The following is a 22986-nucleotide window of genomic DNA, read 5'->3' as shown; positions in this document are numbered from 1 at the left end:
ATGGAAATGTACACTTCAACACTTTAGATTTTGTGTTATTGGAAATATTAATTAATTTTTCTATATTTTTAATTAGGTCCTTATTTCAAATATTATGAGAGTTATTACCAAACATACCTATGATCGTTTTTTCTTTTAGATTTATTTTTGGTATGGAATTTATGAGGTTATTGAAAGTTATATTGGGTTTACATATATTTATCAACTAACAATTCTTTGCATTTGCATTATTTAATAAAGGTCCAATATGATTTCTATTCTATGTTTTAGTACAACGGGTTCAACACAAGATGACGAATCGGACTGGTCAAGGAATATGACAATAGACAAATATTTGAGAAGAAATTCTAGCAACGACACATTCGGTGAGAAAATAACGTACTGTTATAATAATAATAATAATAATTTGTACTGTTTTTTCGTAAACTCTAAGATTGTCCGGCCTTGTATCGCATCATTTGCCAATATATTGCTCGTATGTTCCGATTTTTTGTGTTTTCTTTAGATTTTTACGACTTCGCCGCACTGGGGTTTGAGAATTTAAAACGAATGAGAGAATAATAAAATATTTATATGCGAAGCAAAGACTTTGTATTTTTTCATAAGAATGCCAAGAATAAACAACAAGTCTAATAAAATAAAGTAAATCATTATTAATTCGTATATTATATTATATTCTATCTGAACCTATAAAGGTTGCTTTATTCATAATTATAACATAAATAGCCCTGTCCTTTTTATAAATTTCTCTTGGGTCTACTCTCTTTCTCCGAAACGAAAATTCGTAAACGAATGAAATTCAAATGAAGTTTCGGTAATGAAGGTTCAATCTATTTTGTTTTTGGACTCATCGAAGAAGTTCGGCACCATAGAAAATATTAGTGAACGAATGGTGAACGAATGAAATGAATATTATTTTTATCCGACTAATTTAAAGAGTTCTATTTCATGCCAACGATGGTAATGACAACTTAATATATCAGTATTACATACGCAATGTAAGCATGTTAACTTAGTACTTACGATTTTTTGTTTGAATTCTTAAAAAAGTTTTCTCAAGAGTTCTCAAATTTCGGTGCTAATAAATCATCTTTATAAGTGCTTTTAACACACCTCGCAATCGCGATACCTGCTCATTCTATCGGATAGTTTCAAGTAAATATCAGTTATATACGTATTTGATATTTTTTTAAAAGAAGTGTTGCCTTTACATATTACCATCCTTTTATAAAGTATGTCCATCTTTTGAAATGGCTGCACATACGATGATGGTTCTATACCTTTTAATTTATATTATGTCTGAGTACTCTTTATAAGCTATAAGTTTTCCTGTTATAATGAATAAAATTAAAAAATACAACACATTGCCACTAATAGTACATTAATGTGTCCACGTAGCGTCTCATTCGTTTCAGTGTTTGATTCCCTAATTCACGTCACACACTACTAAAAACGACCATAATTTTAGGTCTTTTTGTTGCATTTGTACTGCACAGGGAGACTACGGAATTTCATGCTTGCGCTAGTCTCAAATCATCCTCCCTATTAATAAAATGTGTGGTTCTGTTTTGTTTTAATCATGAAATAATTTCCAGATAGCTTGTACGACGTCCCGACGGGTATGATCGTGTTGCTGTCGTTTCTATACGGATCAATATCAGTGTTGGCTGTAGTCGGCAACTTCTTAGTGATGTGGGTTGTGGCAACTTCTCGACGAATGCAGAGCGTCACTAATTGTTACATCGCTAATTTGGCGCTAGCGGACATAGTTATAGGGCTATTTGCCGTGCCATTCCAAGTAAGTTTAAACTCTATTAAAATTTGCAATGCTAATATTGTTCGCGTGTAACATAGAATGAATTTTGAATTTATGAATGCGTATTTAAGTTTTCTGCCCTCAAAAGGTGAACAGAACCCTTTTTAGTCTTAAGCAATTATCAAATAGAATCCGTAATTCCTTGACGACGTGTATAACTCACTGGTTAGTCTCTGACACTTTGAGTCCCGGTATGTGAAATCATCATATATATTAATTGTATTGTTGTCTGTAAACTGAAAAAAAAGGTATAATAAATGAAGGAAAGTAACTAAAGAAAAGAATCATAACAGAAATCGGCGATTTAATATAATAACTGATATAGCAAAGAGAGAAAAAAGTACGCGTATTATATTTAGTTGTGTGTTTAAATATGCGTTGGTGTGAGAGTGTGGCAGTGATCCTGAGTATATTTTTAAAATAACAGGTTATCACAATCATAATGTGTTTTGACTGATGTAGTCCTTAAATAATAAAACAAATGTATTAACAGACGTATTATACACTAGTAGTTGACCCTCCCGCCCTTTTTCGTGAAGAGGTATATATATTTATATAAGGTATATAATATATACGGCTGACCGGCTGTGTACTGGACAGAAGAGGAAATAGTTTAGTGAAAAACTAATGGGATATCTGTACACTTACGTGTGTATGTATGTTAGTGTGAAACTGTTTATTTTTGAACAGTGACAGCGTCAGCCGCCAATCCGCGGCTAGACCGACACACACTCCCACATACGTGAACAAGAGTGTCCACCTGTGCGTCGGTCTGTCAACTGTCTGTGTATGTATGTTTGTATGTGTGCCTGTAGTTTGGGTATTATGCGTATGTAAGTGTATTGCGTAGGTAACATATTGCAAGGCGTGAGTAACTCGTCGAGAAAAAGCCAGGCATTAAAACAAGTGGCCACGAAAAAAAAGTTAAAAAATGTATTTATGTACTATTCAATATTTACATAAGAGCTTACCTTCTAATTAAAGAAGCAATCATTAAGCCTTATATGTAGGTATCAGAAAACTTATTTCTATAACTACGAGTTGGGGATAAAACTTTATTAAGCTTTTAAACTAATACAAAATTTTAATCTTAGGGGGAAGAGTCCAAGAAAACTGGGGAAAACCTCTGGCTAATAAACTTAACTGTTGCTTCGAAACATTTATTTATTTAAACACATTTATATTTTGACTTTCTCGTGTAAGGCATTAACTATATGACGTTTGAGTATGTTTGTGGTTTCACTTTACATATTATATTGTAATTGAAATTATTTGTAAAACGACGGAAATGTAAATATTGATTTGAAAGAGTGGCAATGAGTTTATTGCTACTTCTTCTCATTAGCTCAACCCTTTACGAATTAGCAGTAGATTCAATAAAAAAAAATATTTTATTTTTGAAAGTCAAAGTGTCATTTCCGTGAACTATGTGAAAAAAGTGATTTTGATTTAATTGGATTGAGTTGAATATTATATTATCTGTTAGTGGCACCATCTAAGCTTCTCTCAATTCTACTTATTATAGCGATAGAAGCTAATTGGATGAACAAAGACAAAAGAGATTGTAAATCCCCAACAGAATAGGATCAGTCGAGACGAAGGTATATACTAATTAATGCCGTTTTCAAAATAAGACAGGCGTGTGATTAGTACATTGCTTTGTCTTCGAATAAGATGACTTCCTAAATATGTTATTTTTATAAATATAGGAAATATCTTATAAATATTTATATAAATATAATTTGGTTAATATTTATATAAATATAATTTGATTAATATTTATATAAATATAAATATTTACCCTGTGCTTCCCCGGGGCGTAAAAAGAATAGGGGAGTCCCAGGCCCAAGGGTGTCGTAAGAGGCGCCTAAGGGCGTTTTAGATGTGGGAGGGGGCATGCTACCGTCTTATGAAGTCAGCACGATCGGGCTAGACTCGTCCGGGTTGTTTACCACACTCGCACAGAATATTGCCTTAAAGTAGCCTAGTGCTGCTTTGTTTCGCATAGAATAGTGTTGAGGACTCCGGTCTATCTCCCCCCTCCACCAAAGTTTAACAGCGGTCTTTAAAGAGATTTTACCCCAGGCCGGTATCGGCTCTATTAGAGTTGGAGAATCCCTCTCCGAGCATTCTCGCTCGGGTTGCATGTCGTATTCTGGGGATGGCACAGAACCGCACATGTCCGAGGACAAACGAGGTAGTTAACACCACGGCACCCCGTTCCACTCTTAATGTAGACTTTTGCAACATTAGTAGAATCCACTCCAACTAAACCGCCGTCCACCACCACCTTGAGAAAGCGCAGCCGGCCTTGTGTTTCCTTACGGAGGCGCAGATATCCCGACCTTGCTATACATATTTAATGTATAACCTCGGGCATAAAATTGAACATAATGTTTTGCTTTATACCGGGGTATGTGTGTACGATAGGGAGAATATCTGATGACGCCATCTCGGCAATTTTGAGTGACCTGTCTACTCTCTGGCTCCGTGTAGATTTTGAGGACGGCGTCCACATCTATTGCGTGTGTCTCCCATAGTGGTAACGTAGAAACAGAACATATCATGGGCTGCGTTCAAGTGGCAATTGACGACGAGCTTGCACAGATCCCCTCCACTGAAATGTCTTGGGGGATTTCAATGGCTACAATGCCGAATCGCTTGGGTCATGTACCACTGACTACGTAGAATCTGTGCATAATTTTGCATTGGCGTATGGTATGTCCCAATTGGTTGAGTCCCTAACGCGGCTCCCGAAAATGGATAGCCACGTGCCGTCATTTAGATCTTCTGCTGCCTACATATCCCGATAGTTCCCAGGTGTCTGTCGATGCCCCGCTCAGGACGTCCATCCATTGCCTGATCAGGAGTGTAGTGCTTATCTGATGCCCACGTCACAGACGACCAGCGACCCGCCGCATTTGGCACTACAAGTCAGCAGATTGGGATAGGATGCATTCCTTTTTTGTATCCTATCCTTGGGGCAAGGTTTGTTTCCCTTCGGAGGATTCCAGTGCCTGCGCCGTTGCAGTAGCCGATGTGATAATACAGGGCATGGAATTTTTTATACCAAACTTTGTAGTAGCTAACGGTGGCAGATCGCAGCCTTGGTTCGATGCGTCAGTTAAAGCAGCATCTGAGTGCAAAAAAACAGGCAAAATTGGCTTCGAAGAAACTGGGCGTCATACATAGAGCACGGATATACTTCAAACCAGCCCACATTCTAGCGCTCTACACAGGTCAGGTCCAATACATGGAGTATTGCTGTCATCTCTGGTCTGGCGCACCCCAGCATCATATCTAATTGACCGCGTGCAAACGCGGAGCATAACTTGGCGTTGCGTAGAGACATCGCTGCATTGTGTGTCTTCTACCGCATTTATCACGGGGAGTGTTCCGAAGAGCTGTTTCACCTGATTCCTGCCGCTGAATTCCACCTTCGCATGCCACGCCACAAGTTAGGATATCATCCCCTGCATCTGGATGTGTGGCAGTCCTCCACAGTGCAGTTTGAAGGAGCTTTCTTCCACGTTCTACAAAGCTGTGGAATGAGCTTCTTTGTGCGGTGTTTCCAATACGATACATACATACATGGAATCTTCAAAAATAGCGCGTACACATGCGCAATAGAATGTGGGCGGTGGTAACCATTTAACACCAGATAACCCGTGCTATCCTACTTTTCCATAAAAAAATAAGATTCAGTTGTCTTAAAGTGTATAATAGTAATAATATTGACACACTTTTACACAAATTATCTTGCCCCAAATTAGGCATCAGCTGTGCTGCAAGAAAACGATATAACATTTAATACGATATAACTCACTTAAGCATAGATAAAGACAAATAAACATCCAGACTCAGAAACAAACATTTCTATTCATCATAATATATGAAAAACGGATGTCATGATTTGCCTGATCTACAAATGAAACGCGTGTTGAAACTTGTGTTGCCTTGTTGAATCGATTGAGAATTAAATGAGTAATCGATCGAATTGTGACATGCGATGAAAAGTACTTTACGATAACCGTAAGCAAAAAATGCACAAAGGCTGACCCTGGCAAAAACGCCGCAACAGTGACAGCTTTGCTATAAGCTTACCAATAAAAAGGTAACTATTTGGTGGTCTAAGCATGGTGTTCACTATAGCTTTCTCTGATCTGGTCAAGATGGCAGATGTCTACTGTGCCAAACTCTGAACAATAAAAAAAATCAGCTAGCAGTGAAACAGCCCCGACTCATGAATCAATCTTCACAAGTTTTGCTCCCTGATAACGCGAGACCTCATACAGCACTTATAAACCATTAGTCACCCTCCGTATTCTCCTTGCTCCAACGGACTACCATTATTTTCGTGATTTGGACAATTTTTTACGTGATAAAAAGTTTTCTTCTCAGAAAGCAGTACAAAATGTTTTCACACAGTTTGTTGAATCTAGCCACAGTTTCATCACAAAGATATAAATGACCTTCCGATTAGATGGCAGCAACGTATAGATAATAATGTTAAATGTTAATTATTTTGATTATATAAATAAATTAAATAAAAAAAATAAGTTTTCAGTATAAATCGGCAATATTACACTTTAACACCTAATAATAGACTCGAAACGAAGCTACAAAAGCGATCGTTATTATAAATCGTTATATGCCGAGAGTGACGGCTTATTCTCATTTAGTACCCACAAAATAAAGTGCTCAGGGCATCAATAAACTTTTTTATAACGCAGATATACAAATCCCTATGAAAATTGCAATAATATAATTCCACGTAAATGAAAACTGAAAACTGTATTGTATTATAATTTCTAGTATTTTATCATTTGTTATTTGCTCAAGGTATAACTTTTACTTTAACTGTGTAGTAATCTCAATGTATTGTTTGTGCTCGCAGTTCCAAGCAGCGTTACTTCAAAGATGGTTGTTGCCCCACTTCATGTGTGCGTTCTGTCCGTTCGTACAAGCGTTAAGTGTTAATGTAAGCGTGTTTACATTGACGGCGATCGCTGTCGACCGGCACCGAGCCATTATCACACCGCTGAGGTAAGTACTGATGATATATTTAATGAGAGGTTGATTCAACTGTGACTCTACTACACGGGCAGGTTTGGACACTCGGCTCTGGACCTCGCTGGTATGTGAAGTCCCCTCCAGTTCCCCCTCGCGCTCGTCGTGTTCTTACCATTAGGTAAATGTCGTGATATTTATGTGCTATCACTGTTTGGACTTTTGTTGTGAATAGTTCTGTAATATCTTTTGTTCTGCGTCGCTACAATAGTACTGCCAGAAAAATAAAATCTTTTTCACTTAATCCAGATTTCTTCATTGATTTTTTATCATTATAATAATAAAGATCAGTATCACATCACAACATCTTTAATTAATATACATAATCCTCTGTAATACTCCTAGTGATCCTTGTTTTACACACCGTAATAAGAGACGACGAGGATGTGTAGTCATGGACTTCAGGTCCAAAGATCAAGTAGCCGGGTAACACATATTGGCCTACTCATACACTTACCACATACTAGCGTATTGACAAACGAAACGTGCGAGTAATATCATCTCTAACGGAGATACATAGCTGCTCCAGCTAAATTCATGAAAATGTTCAATGTATCAAAAAAAATAATAGCTGGCCACTTAAGTTTTCATACTTTTTTTTACATGAAACACTCTCAAACCAAAATTATTTTGGTATCAAATTTCATATCAAAAACTCTAGTTCTTATTTTGTTATTGAAAAAAGTATCATAGATACTATTATATTATTTAATGTATTTCTAGTAGTATAGTCTATCAGGAATAAGATGACACCAAAAACGCCACAAATTTCATTACTTTGTGGGCGTTGTGCACATGAATGTAAAGTAAAGTAAAAAAACGTATGTTTTTCTTAAAAAAATCATATTTTGGGTATCAATTGGAATTATTTTTTTTAGATATTTTTTTCTGAGTGCTGGAGAGCTATCCCGTGCGGGGGTCTAGGATTATCCATTCTTTCTGGGACACAAATATATAATAAGTAAATTTATCGATAAAAATTATGGATACATAGAAAAGGTACCTAAGCGAATCTATTGATACAGTAACTGTTTTCATTGACAAGATTCAAAGGCGCTTAGTTTAACCTTTATTGAATAGAGTTTTATTGAATTTAACTTTGAAATGTGACAATGCAGATAGTATGCGGAAATAGGAGTATGTATTGCCAGACACATTAAATATTTTGCCTGCAAATGTTTAAGGAAGTACTGAGAAAAATCCAAAAACGGCAAAGAATATAATATTAAGAAAAAAAATTTTTTATGTCATAATGTGTATTATTATTATAACGCATTTTAATATAATTAGTGTAAGGAATTAATATAATATGTAAGTCATTAAGAGCCATCACGTCCCCACGGGTAAACCTTATACGGTTTCTTGTGAGTTACTTGATAATTTGTGTTATAACTGTTAATACTTTTTAATTAGAAACAATAAGTAAAATAATAACTACCACCTCTCAAAGCTTCTACTTGATAATTTATCAAGCAAAATAAATATAAGTTGACTTTGATCAATTAGGGTCTGTTACACAATATACGGGTAAAGTTATCAATACTCTACTTACTTTTTATCCATTCATTAAAATCACTATTTGCAGTGGGGTAAATAGAAACGCCTTAGTTTGTTTTAGTCAGCTTTCTATTGTTTCATTTACATTCCTGTCTTCAAATTATAATTCTTTTCATTTATTAATCAAAATATGTTATTTTTAACTTTGCTTCTTTAGCAGCTAGGTTATAAATAGCGCGAATAGCCCTCTTCTGCAGCACAAATATTGTATTAACATCGGCAGCGCTACCCCATAGCAATATACCATAGGACATAATACTATAGAAATAACTTAAGCAAACTAGTCACGCCGTATCTATGTCAGTTAATTGTCTAATCTTTGTAACCACGTATGCTGCACAACTAAGTATGTTCGCCAATCCTTCAATATGGGTGCCCCATTGTAATTAAGAAACCAGAATAATGCCAAGAAATATAGCAGATTCCACCGGTTCTATCACCTCTCCGTTTAACAAAACACTTGCATCGTATGGTACGGCAAATTTTATATATTTCGTTTATTTATTAATAATAAGTTCTCTATTTAATAATAAGTTATTGGCGCTAAATCAGTACATGATATCAGATAGAATATCGCTTACTTCGTTATACATAACTTGATTTCTTTTCACTTTGAATATATACTATATATATTCTATCGAGACCTCTCTTGACAAGGTCGCGGAATGGGGTAAATTGAAACCTATCCAATTTTACCCCCAGAAGACTCAAGTTTGCGCCACTAAAAAAACCCCATTTATCGTATCACTGCTCTTCGACAGTACTTTCCTTAAAGCCTCGCCAAGTATCGGAATACTGGGTCTCGAAATCTTGAGCGATTGCCAAATTTGTGGCCACCTGGAGGGCAAAGCCAAATTCGCTTCGAAGAAACTGGGCGTCATTAATAGAGCACGGTAATACTTCAAGCCGGCCCACATTCTAGCGCTCTACAAAGCGCAGGTCCGGCCACAAATGGAGTATTGCTGTCATCTCTGGTCTGGCACACCCCAGTATCAGCTAAATCCATCTGACCGCGTGCAACGTAGAGCAGCTCGAATTGTCGGGGACCCAGTGCTCTGTGAACGGCTGGATCACTTCATTGTGTGTATTCTACCGCATTTATCACGGGGAGAGTTCGGAAGAGCTGTTTAACCTGATCCCTGCCGCCGAATTCCACATTCGCACGACACGCCATATGTTAGGATATCATCCCCATCATCTGGATGTGTGGCGGTCTTCCACAGTGCGGTTTTCAAGAAGCTTTCTTCCACGTACTACAAGGCTGTGGTAAAACTTCCTTGTGCGGTGTTTCCGGGACTATACGACATGGGTACCTTCAAAAAAAGCGCGTACACTCTCCTTAAAGGCCGGCAACGCTCCTGTGATTCCTCTGGTGTTGCAAGAGGTTGTGGGCGGCGGTGATCACTTAACAACAGGTGATCCGTACGCTCGTTTGTCCTCTTATTCCATAAAAAAAAAAACTTCCTTATGTTTTTTTTTCCATAAGATTAGGAACATCATCATAAATATATACCTTGTAGCCAACACTTTAAGAATTGACTAATAAGGTCAATTCTGCACTGTAGCTATGTGGTTAACATGCAGCAATTTTAAACAATACATTGAAAATTATACTATAATTTATATTTTCATCACACAAATAACAGCGTACTTGCATGGTTTTTACACTAAAGGACGATACGGTATCTTAAAAAAAGTGAGTACACCTTCCTAAGAGATCGGCAACGCTCCTGCTATTCCTCTGGTGATATATTTATTTATTTCTTATTATTTTTCTGTTAAAATCAGTTATTATTCAATATTCCAAGAGGCACTATGATTTTAAACATATTGTAGCTACTTCAATATACTCAGAAGTGATGCAGTATTGTGTTCGTGACTTTTCATGCTTTAACAGACTTGAAGAGGATGTGTTTTACTTTGTTTTGGCTTTACATTCTTCGAAATCGCTACACAATATTTATTCGTATATTATTGATGACAACCATCATAATATGTTTTATATAAAAAAATTAAGAAGTTGAGCCCGCTGATTGCTGTTTATATCTGTGATTAAATTAAAATAAAAAATATCATGATTAAAATATGATCACGCTGAATTTAGTGTTCAGCTGACAGCAAACTGAATTGGGCGTGTACAATTGCGAAGAAAATGAATTCATAATTAACCTTTATAATATGCGCGTACTATTTACACAAACGATTACGCATTAAATGACGGAGAAGATATCATGTCTACCCAATCGCCAGAACACGAATTTTGCTAACGATCACGGCGGTCGCTCGGTTAGCGTGGCACTGAACGCACTAATCAATCGTCATAGCGCTTCAGCTGACCGACGTACGATGGACCGACGAGCTTGACCGATGGTTCTCGTCAGCGTAACGTAGCTCTACGCGCGTAGCAATCCATCAGCGTTGGACTGAACGCGTTCATATGTTTTCATAGTTATAGCTACGCTCGACCGACGTCAGCGCCGACCGTCAGAGGGTAATCAAAAATTAAATTAAAGAATATATAAAAATGTGTAAAGACTTTATTGTGATCTATGCAAATCGTTACGCAAAATCGTAACAAATATTACACAGGTAGAATTGTTTAAGCCACTCGTAAAAAGAACGATCAAAGCTCCCGTTGATTTACGGTTAACCAAAACCACGGCCAAACAACTCTGAGATAAAAAGCCGCCATTAAAATGAAGAATAAAAGAGTAAGTTACTTTCTAAAATGTGTTCCAAGCCCAAACAGCTCACGTAATAAATTAAATTAAATCCGACCCACTTCGAAATGATGTTACTTATTTTTTGAATTGAAGGACAGAGTTTTGCTCGTGAACGGGTGCTGCTTGTGGTTGCAGGATGATCCTGTTGCCGGAGACTCGGTTTCCGATTCTTAAAAGTTATTGTGTGTATATATATGTATGAAAATATACATATTTATTTATTTATAATCGCTTATAAAATGGTCACAGAATACCTTTATTTATTTATGGTGTATGTGGATGATGCAGCTACTGTACTCAATAACATTTACATTTACTTTTTTGACTTACTCGTGTAAGACATTGACTATTTGACGTTTGAGTGTGTCTGTTGCATCATTTTACATTTTACATTTTATATTGTAATTTGAAATGATTTGTAAATCGATGTACTTAAATGTAAATCTCGATATAAAAGAGTGCCAATGAGTTTCTTGCTGCTTCTTCTCATTATCTCAACCCTTTACGAAGTAGCGCTAGATTCAATAAGAAAAAATATTTTTTTTTGACATTCATAAGTGTCATTTCCGTGACCTACGTGAATAAACTGATTTTGATTTGATAGTATATTATGTTCAACCAGTATTTTCGTTTAGGTCTCTGAGTCAATTGGTTTTTTAAAAATATATTGATGTTCTTATGATGAGAATCAGAGATTAAGAATTCGATGCTTGTTGTTGTTGTTAGAAGAAAGAAATTCAACTTCTTTTCGAAGTTAGAGCGCTTTCGCACTACGTCCGATCCGAATCCGATCCGTATGACGGAAGCCGAATTTACGCACTAGCGTAAACTACCATAGAAATAGTGCTACGACTACATCGGACCTTATTTTCACGGGTACGTATCGGATTTGGATCGGACGTAGTGCGAAAAAGCTCTTATACTTCTTTTGGGACGTTAGATAACAATAATCCGAGTGAATTATTACGATGCGCGCACAAACTAACACCCATGGACACATTAACGTTACTTGATCAACTAGATTTGACCATTTGTATCATACTTCTTCTAGGTTCTTGTAACTCAAATTATGTCTACTGAATCACAACCAATGGACGAGAATTAAATATAGTTCAATATTATATAGTACTAGCTGACCTGATAGACGTTGTTCTGTATATCTAAATATATAAAAATGAATTGCTGTTCGTCAGTCTCGCTAAAACTCGAGAACGGCTGGACCGATTTGGCTATTTGGGTCTTGAATTATTTGTGGAAGTCCAGGGAAAGTTTTAAAGGTGAATAAATATGAAAGTGTTCGGAATTAAATAGAAACAACAATTTTGTTTTTCCTTTGATGTGTCCCCCGTCGTCTGATATTTGTTTTGTATGGACATATTTTCTATGAGAGAATTTATTGACGCACGGTTTGACAGTTCTTCTGTGAAACAATTTCATTACAACAACAGAGAGCATATTTTACGAAATAATTCTTGATGTTATGATATACACACAGGCACAATTAGCGGAACAGAAAAAAAAGTGAGACTATGATATAATAACGCATATATTTGACGAAAATGTAATTAGACACAAAATAGCAAATTGATTAACATCTTTTAACAACGACTTTGAAAAGTCTTCGTTATTTTTTATTGAAAAATAAAGAAATTTGAAATAAGTGAAATTATTAGATGATTATGAAACATCACAAAAAATAAAAAAAGTAAGCATTAAATGATTTAACAATAAAATTAAAGCAAAATTAATAACGAGTGTTTCCCCCTCTTGCTCTGATTACGGTTTCCATTCGTCTGGGCATGCTACAAATTATGTTATCGATGATTTCTTGAGGCTCCCACTCCTCAAGTAATGAGTTTCCAAGTTCATTCAGATTGTTGGGGGGTGGCATTCTGGATTTAACCCTTCTTTTTAGCAAGTCCCAGACATGCTCTATCGGATTCATATCGGAGGAATTTGCTGGCCACTGCATCACCGGTATACCTACGTGGCTCAGATATGCCTGTACCGATTGTGCACTATGAGCACGAGCATTATCTTCCATTAGAATAAAGTCGTCACCAATAAATGGGGCAAATGGTACAACATGTTCTTCTAAAATGTCTCTGATGTATCGATCTGCTGTCATGGTCCCTCCTGTGACTATCACTAACTCCGTGCGAGCTCCCAAACATATCCCTCCCCAAACCATAATCGAGCCGCCACCATAAGTCCTGCTTTTTTTGTGTTCCGCTAATTGTGCCGGTGTGTATATATTATTGACAAATTAATAAAAAACATTATTTTATTTATAATATACAAAACAACGTCTGTCGGGTCAACTAGTACTAAATTAAATAATGTTTTTATATGAATTGTCAATAATATATCATAACATCAAAAATTACTTCGTAAAATATGCACCCTGCTGTCGTAATGAAATTGTTTCACAGCACATATAAAGTTATAATAAAATGCCCGAAGCCTATAAATGTATCCAATTACAACAATCAGTTGTCACCTCATATTATGGTCTTGCGTTTCGTAGAATTTTGAGTCACAAAAACTGACATATATTTATTCAACAATTCAATATATAATTTAATAAACAGTTTTCTTTTTTCAATTTATTTAGCACATCTGTTGTATATGTTCTTTTGTTGCGTAGTTGCATGTTTTGTAATTCACTGTATAAATAAAATTATATTATGCTGCTGGTTTGATTATTGTAAAAAAGTTTCAATGTTTTACAATGCAACGGAAAAATGTTCATTGGACTCAACGGAAAAAACTACAATACAATAACGTTTTAATTACTATCACTACGTTCATTCATTTCTGTTGCGCAATTTCAAAAACCTAACTTTTCTAATCAAAATAAGAAATTAAAAACTTCAGCTAGGCTATGTGTAGGCTTTATTTTATTATAATAACTTGTTTTTGTCTACAATATTATCGTTGCAAGAATATAAAATATAATATTTCAAATATCTGCAAATATTATATATTTCAATTTAGAGTATATATTATACAAAAATAAGAAATAAAATATATTTACGAAACAGTTGCCCTCAATATCAGCGCCGTCGCAAACGTACGCAGTTATGTAATATATGTTCAACTCGTACGAAACAACATGACACCTGGCTGAATATCGCTTGTGCAATGTACAATGTGTAAAAACTTTAAGGAAGGTGTACGCGCTTTTTTTGAAGGTGTCCATATCGTATCGTCATGGAAACACCGCACAAGGAAGTTTTAGATTTCTTTTCACTTTCTAGTCCGAAAACGAATATAATGTCTTGCCCCGATACGAGATAAATGGAAAAAAATAACAATTGAAGAATACTACAAATAGTAAATCGATGTGTGAGCTCGTAACTCCAAAGATGCTTCACAAGTGGCCGAAATAGGTCAAGGTCAACATCATCCTGCGTCAGGCAAGCTTTGGTGGGAGTCAAGGAGTTACAAATGTTCCTTTTTGTGAAAGAATTGTGAAGACTTTCAGGCAAAGTGCATCAAGATTAGAAATACTGAAGGCAAGAGATCCATATATTGCCCACCGTCGGTCAACACCTCTCTTCAAGATTCGGATGAATTTTTTTCAAAATTTACACACAAAACAATAATTGCAGGAGATTTTAATGGGCATCATAGTAACTGGTCCAGTAAAACAGATAATAGTGGTAATCATATTTGATTCGACATTAGAACATAACTTGTGAACGGGTCAATCCAAAGAACACCCCCTGATATATCATTAGTATCTGAGGATGTTGCAATTAAACTAGAAGGTACTTAACGAAAATCTTGGAAGTGACCATTTAATTGAGGAAATGAAATTAGATATAATGATAAATTCATCTCACGTCAAAAAACACAGAAATTTTAAAAAACCCAAATGAACAACCTATACATATATCATAGAACAAAAACTTGCTGATTTTCATCTTCCATTAGATACTCAAAATGCTTAAGATGATTTTATAAACATTATAAACTCGGCCTTAGCAAAGTTTAGAAGAAATCCAACGCCAGAAAATTTACGTGATTTACAAGAAAACATCAGGTCTTGTCAACGAGCAATCAGAAATGGTTGATTTAAGTCATGGCAACGGTTTTGCGATAGTATTGACGAAGTGGCTACCACCAACGAAATCTGGGTGCGCATGAAGTGGTTTAAAGGGTATAAAACAATGACGCCTACCATAGACAGTGAAACGTCAAATAATTTATTATGTTCCTTGGCTCCAGACTTTATAATTTACAGACATGCCAATATTTAAATCTAAAAACCATAAATTAATATCTCCAATTTCGGCACATGAATTAAATAACAGTTTAAGACGCTCAGAGACAGCGATGGGAGTAGATTTAATCTCATACTCTATGATCTTCAATTTACCAGATACAGGGAAAAAGATACTTGTTATTCTTTACAATATTTCGATACTCAAAGTTTTATACCAAAACAATGGAGAAAAGTTAAAATTGTTCCTGTGCCGGAACCTGGTCGAGATAATAGTTCAGCAGCTAGTTTTAGACCTATTGCACTGTTATCTTGTATCTACAAAATACTGCATACTATTCTCACGCGTAGATTGGATTGGTTTTTAGAAAAAAATTATCATTTCTCTCAGGGGACAGGTTTCAGAATATCTCGGTCCAGTTATGACAACTTAGTAAGATTAAATACTCGCACACAAATAGGTTTTACAAAGGGAATCACTACAGTAGGTTGCTTTGTGGATGAATAAAAATCGCAATCGATTGAAGCTTCAACGTGCATTATCAAAATTATTGATAAATATTTTGACTAAGGCGCTGTTTCACAATGTCCAAATAAGTTCCTGATATGCTACTCCTTACTTACCTATCGGATACAGACATCAGGTGCGTTTCACAATGTATAAATATGTTATCTAGCAGGTAAGGACCATTTAAAATATAGGATGGAAGTAGTAGCAGATATCATAGTTATCTGATGGATCGCCTGACAGATTGAGAACCATTTGACAAAATTATGTCGATTTATATAAAGGTAGGGGAGCTCAAGAGATTAAATAGGGAATTACTTTATTTATTATTATTGTGTAGGTTAGATGCTAAAAAGAAAAAAAGTTTATATGATGTGTTACCTGTTACTGGTGGTAATGTATGCGCCCCACGTGTTACTGATAACAGAAAAAATAATTAAATGAATCTGCTGGTTTGCATGTTGGGGGTGGCCAAACAAAACAAAGCGGTAGAAAATATAAAAAAAAATCTTTTACACCGCTTCATTGACAGGAAATGTTAAGTGAACCCTATTATAGCTCCTGGTCAAAAGACTGACGATTTAAACGTGACCAAAAATTATGACCGATTTTGAATATACAAAAAAATCGTGACCGTGAAATACCCAAGTGCGTCTGATTATTGTATAGACGGTTCATCTTAATGTCCTTATCGTCTTGACTCATAATATGACAATTGTGTGAAGGAACTCCCTTCACCTGACGGTTAAAAAAATTTGGTTTGGAACTTTGCGCCTTTCCGATTTTGTAATGTAACGCTCAAATTGTTAGATTATTGAAATGCACTGCATATTTTATAATTAACTTACCTTACCGCAATCTGACTCATGCGATTTGTTCTAAGGATCGTGTTAACCCTTTAGTATTCTGATCGGCTGCTCTAGACGTTCGACCCTATATACAAGGCTCAGCTATGTTACGAGTTATCACAAGGTCTAAGTGTTCTATTATGTTAGTCTAACGCACTCGAATGTTTTCCAAAATCCCCGCTTGGGCTCCTCTACTATGTTTGGCACATGGTTTGCTAATGTTATGACTTATTGACAATTATGGAAGGTTAATGGAAATTGATTAGTAATTGACATTCTCAAATTTCGTTACACGGAAACGAAATACAAGTATGTGATGATTCATTTTATTGTGAAAGTAGTAGTAGAAGCGCTATTTAAAAATATATACAAATAGAAAACTGTAAAATATGGAATAAAAGTTTCATTAAATACCATTAAGCTTGTGTTACGTTATTTCGTATAAGAAACAGTTTTTATTTTTTCAATTCGTCAAACGGAATTATTGAGTGCGAGTTCGCCAGACCGATCTGCCAGATAATTCATCTAGAAATTAAATATAGTGATTGTGAAGCGCAATCTGTTGTATCTGAAACTTTTATGTGGGTATTAATTTATCTAGCCTATGACAATCTGCAAGTTTACTTGGACTTTGTGAAACAGCCCCTTAATCACACAACAAAATATATACAACGTTATGAATATAAACGATTTGATTATTATCTTTGGAATTTGGTTGAAGTATTGTTATGATGATTTAAACGATTTTAAATACCTTACTCGTGATCTCCTGTTATATATATAATAAACTGTTTGTTGTAGCGCCCATACATCGAAACGCATCGCAAAGGTCATAATAGTATTCATTTGGATGTTAGCATTGTCACTGGCTGCACCGATGGCTATGTCATGGGAGATTATCATGGTGGAAGAACAGGATCCAGGTTTGTAACTTACATAACAGCTTTCCTGTAATCCTTCCAGATATTGCTAAAGAAGGATGTATCAATAGAAATTTAATAAAGGAATAAAGAGGTGGAGCTGTTTGCAGCATCAAAGATGAGTTTTTGTAATAGAAAATCAAGTATTCTTTTATTTTTATTTTATTTTCTAGCAGTCTGTCTTACTCTCTGAAACTAGTGCACTGAATTTTAAAAGATATTCACTGGCAGATGCACATGTAATAATGAATAAATGAGATTTCTATTTTAGAAAGAGAAGTAGAATTCCGCAAGAAGAATTAAACCTGAAATTATGAAGAAAATACATAGGCGTCACAGATGGCCACAAATAAAAAAATATGTTATGTAGGCTTAGTTTCTGTGTGTGTCTTTTACCACACTTACCACAGGGAGCCTTCCGAACAACTGTGTGTTTTGGTTCCTACCGCCGAATCCCACCTTCGCACGAACGTCACCCCTCATCCCCACAACCTGGGTGTGTCGCTTTCTCAATAGTGCGGTTGTCAAGGAACTTCCTGTCATATACAATCAAAATATGGACTGTACTTCCTTATGAGGTATTTCGAGGACCATACAATATGGGTAACTTCAAAAAAAGGCGCGTGCAACGCTCTTAAGATTATTTTCGTGTAGCATTAACATCAGATTACCCGTACTCTCCTCGTTTCATAAAAACCTTCATATATTATGCACAACGTGTTAATATTTCAGTTACTCGGCTGTTTTACGAGAAACCTTTCTGTGCACCAAGCGAGTTTGGTTCAAATTCACTAGCAATTTATCGACTTCTACTGTACATCTTCCAGGTAAATATAATAATATAAGATATTATTTAACTTTTAGCTGGATTAACTAATGTTTACTGCACAATTAGTTGAAATTTTAAATTAAGGTTAAGATATAATTAATATTAAATATACTTATTTATGAAGCTCTCAATTCCTGGTTAATCTCGAGTACTATACAAAGAGAAGGAAATATCTCAAGTGAATTAAAGTTAATTAAATATAGTAGCTTAAAGTTAAGTACAGAATGCTGACCCCTGAGTGGAAGACCAATGTCAATATTGCAAGCAAACAGCAAACAAATAATAACTTAATTATTTATATTTTAATATCCCTGACCTAGTGACTTACTTGTTCTAATGAGCATTGTCGTTATTATGTTACCTAATGATTTAAGAAACATTTTAATGTTGTTTTGCATTGCAGTCAGTCTTCCACCTGTCCTAAGTATTTTGTACAAGTAAAAGTGTTAAAAAAAATATTTCCTAGTTATTTAGATAAGAGGGTTATGTAATAGAAACAATTAACATTAATAGATTTCTTAATATATAAAAAAAATTAACAAACTAGGTATATAGCCTACGCGATTTCTACGTCAGTCTGTTTTTAATATTTTTTAATTAATTTTGTTTCAATGCAATTTCGTTTATTCTTTTCAATATAATTTTGACATAATAGTTGCAATTTGGTATAAATTTCTAAGAAACTAAAAATTTAGTTCAAATTTCTCTTTAATTGGCTGCAATATTTCAACAAAATATTTTGTAAGTAGGTATGTCACAATAGTTAAACTTCTACTATTTTCATAAATTTCATAATAAAAAAGTGAACCCTATTTTTAAGACTGCTGTACGTTCGTCCATCTTTCAGCAACATGTAGCAGCTGAGATTTTGTCTGTGTGTATGTATTGCCGCTAAAAGATCAGATTGTTATCTGATAGATAGATAGTTAGATACTATAAAACATAGATAAAAATTTCCAAAAGGCCACTATGCAAATAAAAAAAGTATGTGTGTAGTTCATTGGCCTAAGGAAGCAAAAATCATTAAAATGATATATTCCTCGTGCTATACTACGTTTTTAGAAAGAACAATTACGTAAAAATCTTGTAAAGATGGCTTTGACAATTAATTATTAAATAATGAATACGGCTGTGGGCTTGAAACCTTTGCCTGTCCTAATAATCGACGAAGAAACCGAAAAAATGACGCAAACGTCAGAATATTTATGGAGCCAACTTCACCCTGTTACATTTTTGTTACAGTGATGCGCGCGCATCTTTTTATTTCACTCTCATATTTTTTTCATAACGCGCCTAAAGAAGTATAACTTCAAAAAAAACATTGTTTCTTTTACAAAAGTATTTCAAAAGTACATTGTGTGTCATCTTATAATATTTTTCGGAATCCTTAATGTGCAAGTGAGAGTTGCACTCGATCGTGTATATTGTTTATAAGATCGCTGTATAAACTACGCCTACCATTTTGGTTTGGTGCGTGGTGAACAAACGAACCAATGATTTTTTAAAGTAATTAGTAGTATTATAATATTAATTTATATATTTAATAAGATGCGTTATTCCTTAAAGATATTTCACCCTTGTAGTTTTAACATAATAAGATATTATGAGGAAATATGATAGGACTACAGGACCCATTGAAGCGCCTGAGTTAAACTCGAAGCGCTGTAGTTGGAACTTGTGCTATAACAAGTGTCCAAACTAGTATGGAACCTTAATATAATAACTTGTGCATGACGAGGAGGCTTTCGTCAAAATATTTTTTAAACGTTTTTCGTCTAACGGTATTATAGGATTGTTGAATCTTAAAATGTATGTCTGGATCTGAAGTCACTTAGATGTCGTGTTGTTACCACCTTATCGCGCGGACTTTATAATTAATTTATATTTGTTTCAGTATGTGATACCACTTTGTGTGATCACGTTTGCTTATGCTCACATGGCAATGAAGCTGTGGGGTGCTCGAGCTCCTGGCAATGCTCAGGAGACAAGAGACGCTAATCACATGAGGAACAAGAAAAGGGTAAGTAAATCTCTACCGCTGCTCATTGTATTCGAGCGATCGACTGTCAAAAATCTAAAAACGAGGAAATTATGCTTAGAATCACCTTCATAATACGTGTCAAAAAAGAAAGTGAATTGAATATTTTGACAAATTCAAATATTATTACAGATTGTACACCAAGAGGAGTATCGTATATTCTCCAGTGTAATACAAAAAGTGAAAGTTTTTATTGACAACGACTGTAGAGTCCACTAGTATAATTATATGTTTTTGAGTAATAGATGAAACAGAAAATTACGTATGCATAAAGTTGATTATTACAATTTTTAGGTTCTATTAAAATAATTAAATCACTTTGTAAATTTAAAAAAAAATCAAAGTAGTGAAATAATGAACAATTACTTTATTTCAAAACTCATTTATGTTATTTAGTGACTTTTTTTAATATGATATACTAAAATAACTTTAGAACGAAACTTGGTTAAAAGTCATATAATATAATAATGTTATAATACATACTAAGCAACTTTAATTTATTCTATCAAATCAAGTGATGACAATCATATTAAACTTTGTTTATCAAAAAATAATTATTGTTTTTTATAATTTATCATTGCCCTTATAATGAAGTTGTAAATTCATTTTCCTATCGATTAAATCAGTTAGTACCTTATGATGGAATTCATTATCCCTCTATTATTATTTAGTGAATTTTGTTATCTTAATACAAATAGAAAAATATTGGTGTTATAGCTCAAATGAAACGCATGGTAGGATAAGTGCAACGGTGGTTAACGCGCGGGGTGGGATAAGTGTAACGGAGGATAACGCGCGGGGTGGGATAAGTGTAACGGAGGATAACGCGCGGGGTGGGATAAATGCAACGGAGGATGTTAGCGATACAGTCGCTGTGTTAAGCGGCCGAATTAAGACGGTCGCGCGGACAGACCGGTTTTGGATACGATACGGTCGCGTAGCAAAGAGCCGTCACTTTTGATACGAACGGACTGTCGTGTTAACGTAATATTACCTTTGTAAATTTAACTTCATGAATTAAATATATTAATTACAGTCTACTCTTTAATTGGACGCTAAGATCTCCTTATCATTCAAGACCAGGGCACTGGGCGCCTCCAGAAGATAATGTGCGGGGTGGGCTGCTTCGACCGGCCGATTCGCTTGGTAGTTGGTCACTTAATTAAACTAAACTATATTAATAAATAACTCAATTATTCACTCAACTAAATTGTGCAAGAAAGCTGAAGCTATATGGAACGCATCGGCAGAATTACGTATATTCATTTGCACATGCAGATGCGCGCACTAGATGCCGAAAATGCTAACGCCACTGGATAAGTAGCGTCGAGCACAACTTCGCAGGAGTTTTTGAAGGTGATGATTTTCGAGTGAAGAAGAGATGAAGACGGCAGCTGACGAGCATTTTCCAGGCAAAGACGGTGAATATTTTTTTTACTGGGATAAAAGCACTTTATGGAAATGTGTGAAATGTAAAAAAGGAGAGGAGACCTTCATAGAAAAATATTTTTTATATATTTTAACACCATTCTTAATACCTTAGGTTTAAAATATTTCAGCCGCCCCCAGTTATGTTATAAGATCGAAATTTATTTCAGGGAGCTTAACATTTAGTATATACAAGTTTCCCGAATTATTGTAAATAAAAATGTTATATTTCAGTGTTTGTTTCTCTCACATTATATTAAAGGTCGCGGTTTACTGCAAGAACTCATTAACTGACAAAAACAGAATTATGAATTAAACCACTTTTAGTTTTAGTAATATTGTTTTCCCTATATCATCTTAAATATTATTACGTTAAAGAAAAGTAAAATATTGTAATATTGCTGAATATATTTATTATTAAAATCAAGCAAGTTTTTAAATATTAACGAGTAATAATTAAAAAAAAAATTAAAATGTAAAGTTAATGAATTCTTGCTATTGGGCCTTTGGTCGGGAATTGAATTAATTATTTCTTAAAACAGAAGTCTATTTTAAAGAATACGTACTATTTGAATAGAAATAATGATTGTTTTTGTGGAAAAAGAGGACAAACGGGTATGAGTTTTACCTGATGGAAAGTGATCACTGCCGCCAATGGAAAACATGCACCACCGGAGGGCTTGCAGATGCGTTACTGGCTTTTCAGGAAAGGGAAGCAGAGTGGCTCTGGGGGAGAAAAAGGGGGTAGACCTACGGGACTGTGGTGGATCTAAAAGGAATGTACCTCCGGGACTCTCACTGACCAATCGAAACGCAACAACATAGTTGCCACTTAACACCGATTTCTTGGATGGAGATTTATCTACAAATCATCCGAGCTGTCTTGAAACAATGAATATACGTTTCAACGCAACGCGAGTTGATCGAAATAATAATAATAATAATAAACACTGAAATATAACATTTTTATTTACAATAATTCGGGAAACTTGTATATACTAAATGTTAAGCTCCCTGAAAT

The 22986-nt window shown here is 35.0% G+C and overlaps 1 protein-coding gene across 1 annotated transcript in view; it reads left to right on the top strand.

Moving 5' to 3' along the window:
- Positions 1 to 22986, top strand: part of LOC126977114 (substance-K receptor-like) — an 80335-nt gene that overhangs the window by 47044 nt on the left and 10305 nt on the right. The window contains exons 2-7 of the mRNA XM_050825816.1: positions 271 to 365; positions 1596 to 1798; positions 6714 to 6862; positions 17552 to 17673; positions 18403 to 18497; positions 20394 to 20519. Of these exons, the coding sequence (XP_050681773.1) occupies positions 271 to 365; positions 1596 to 1798; positions 6714 to 6862; positions 17552 to 17673; positions 18403 to 18497; positions 20394 to 20519 (790 nt within the window). The remainder of the gene's footprint in view (positions 1 to 270; positions 366 to 1595; positions 1799 to 6713; positions 6863 to 17551; positions 17674 to 18402; positions 18498 to 20393; positions 20520 to 22986) is intronic.

The sequence above is a fragment of the Leptidea sinapis genome, chromosome 43 (genome assembly GCF_905404315.1).
Source record: "Leptidea sinapis chromosome 43, ilLepSina1.1, whole genome shotgun sequence".
Lineage (NCBI taxonomy): Eukaryota > Metazoa > Arthropoda > Insecta > Lepidoptera > Pieridae > Leptidea > Leptidea sinapis.
This window is presented reverse-complemented; position numbering and strand designations above follow the sequence as displayed.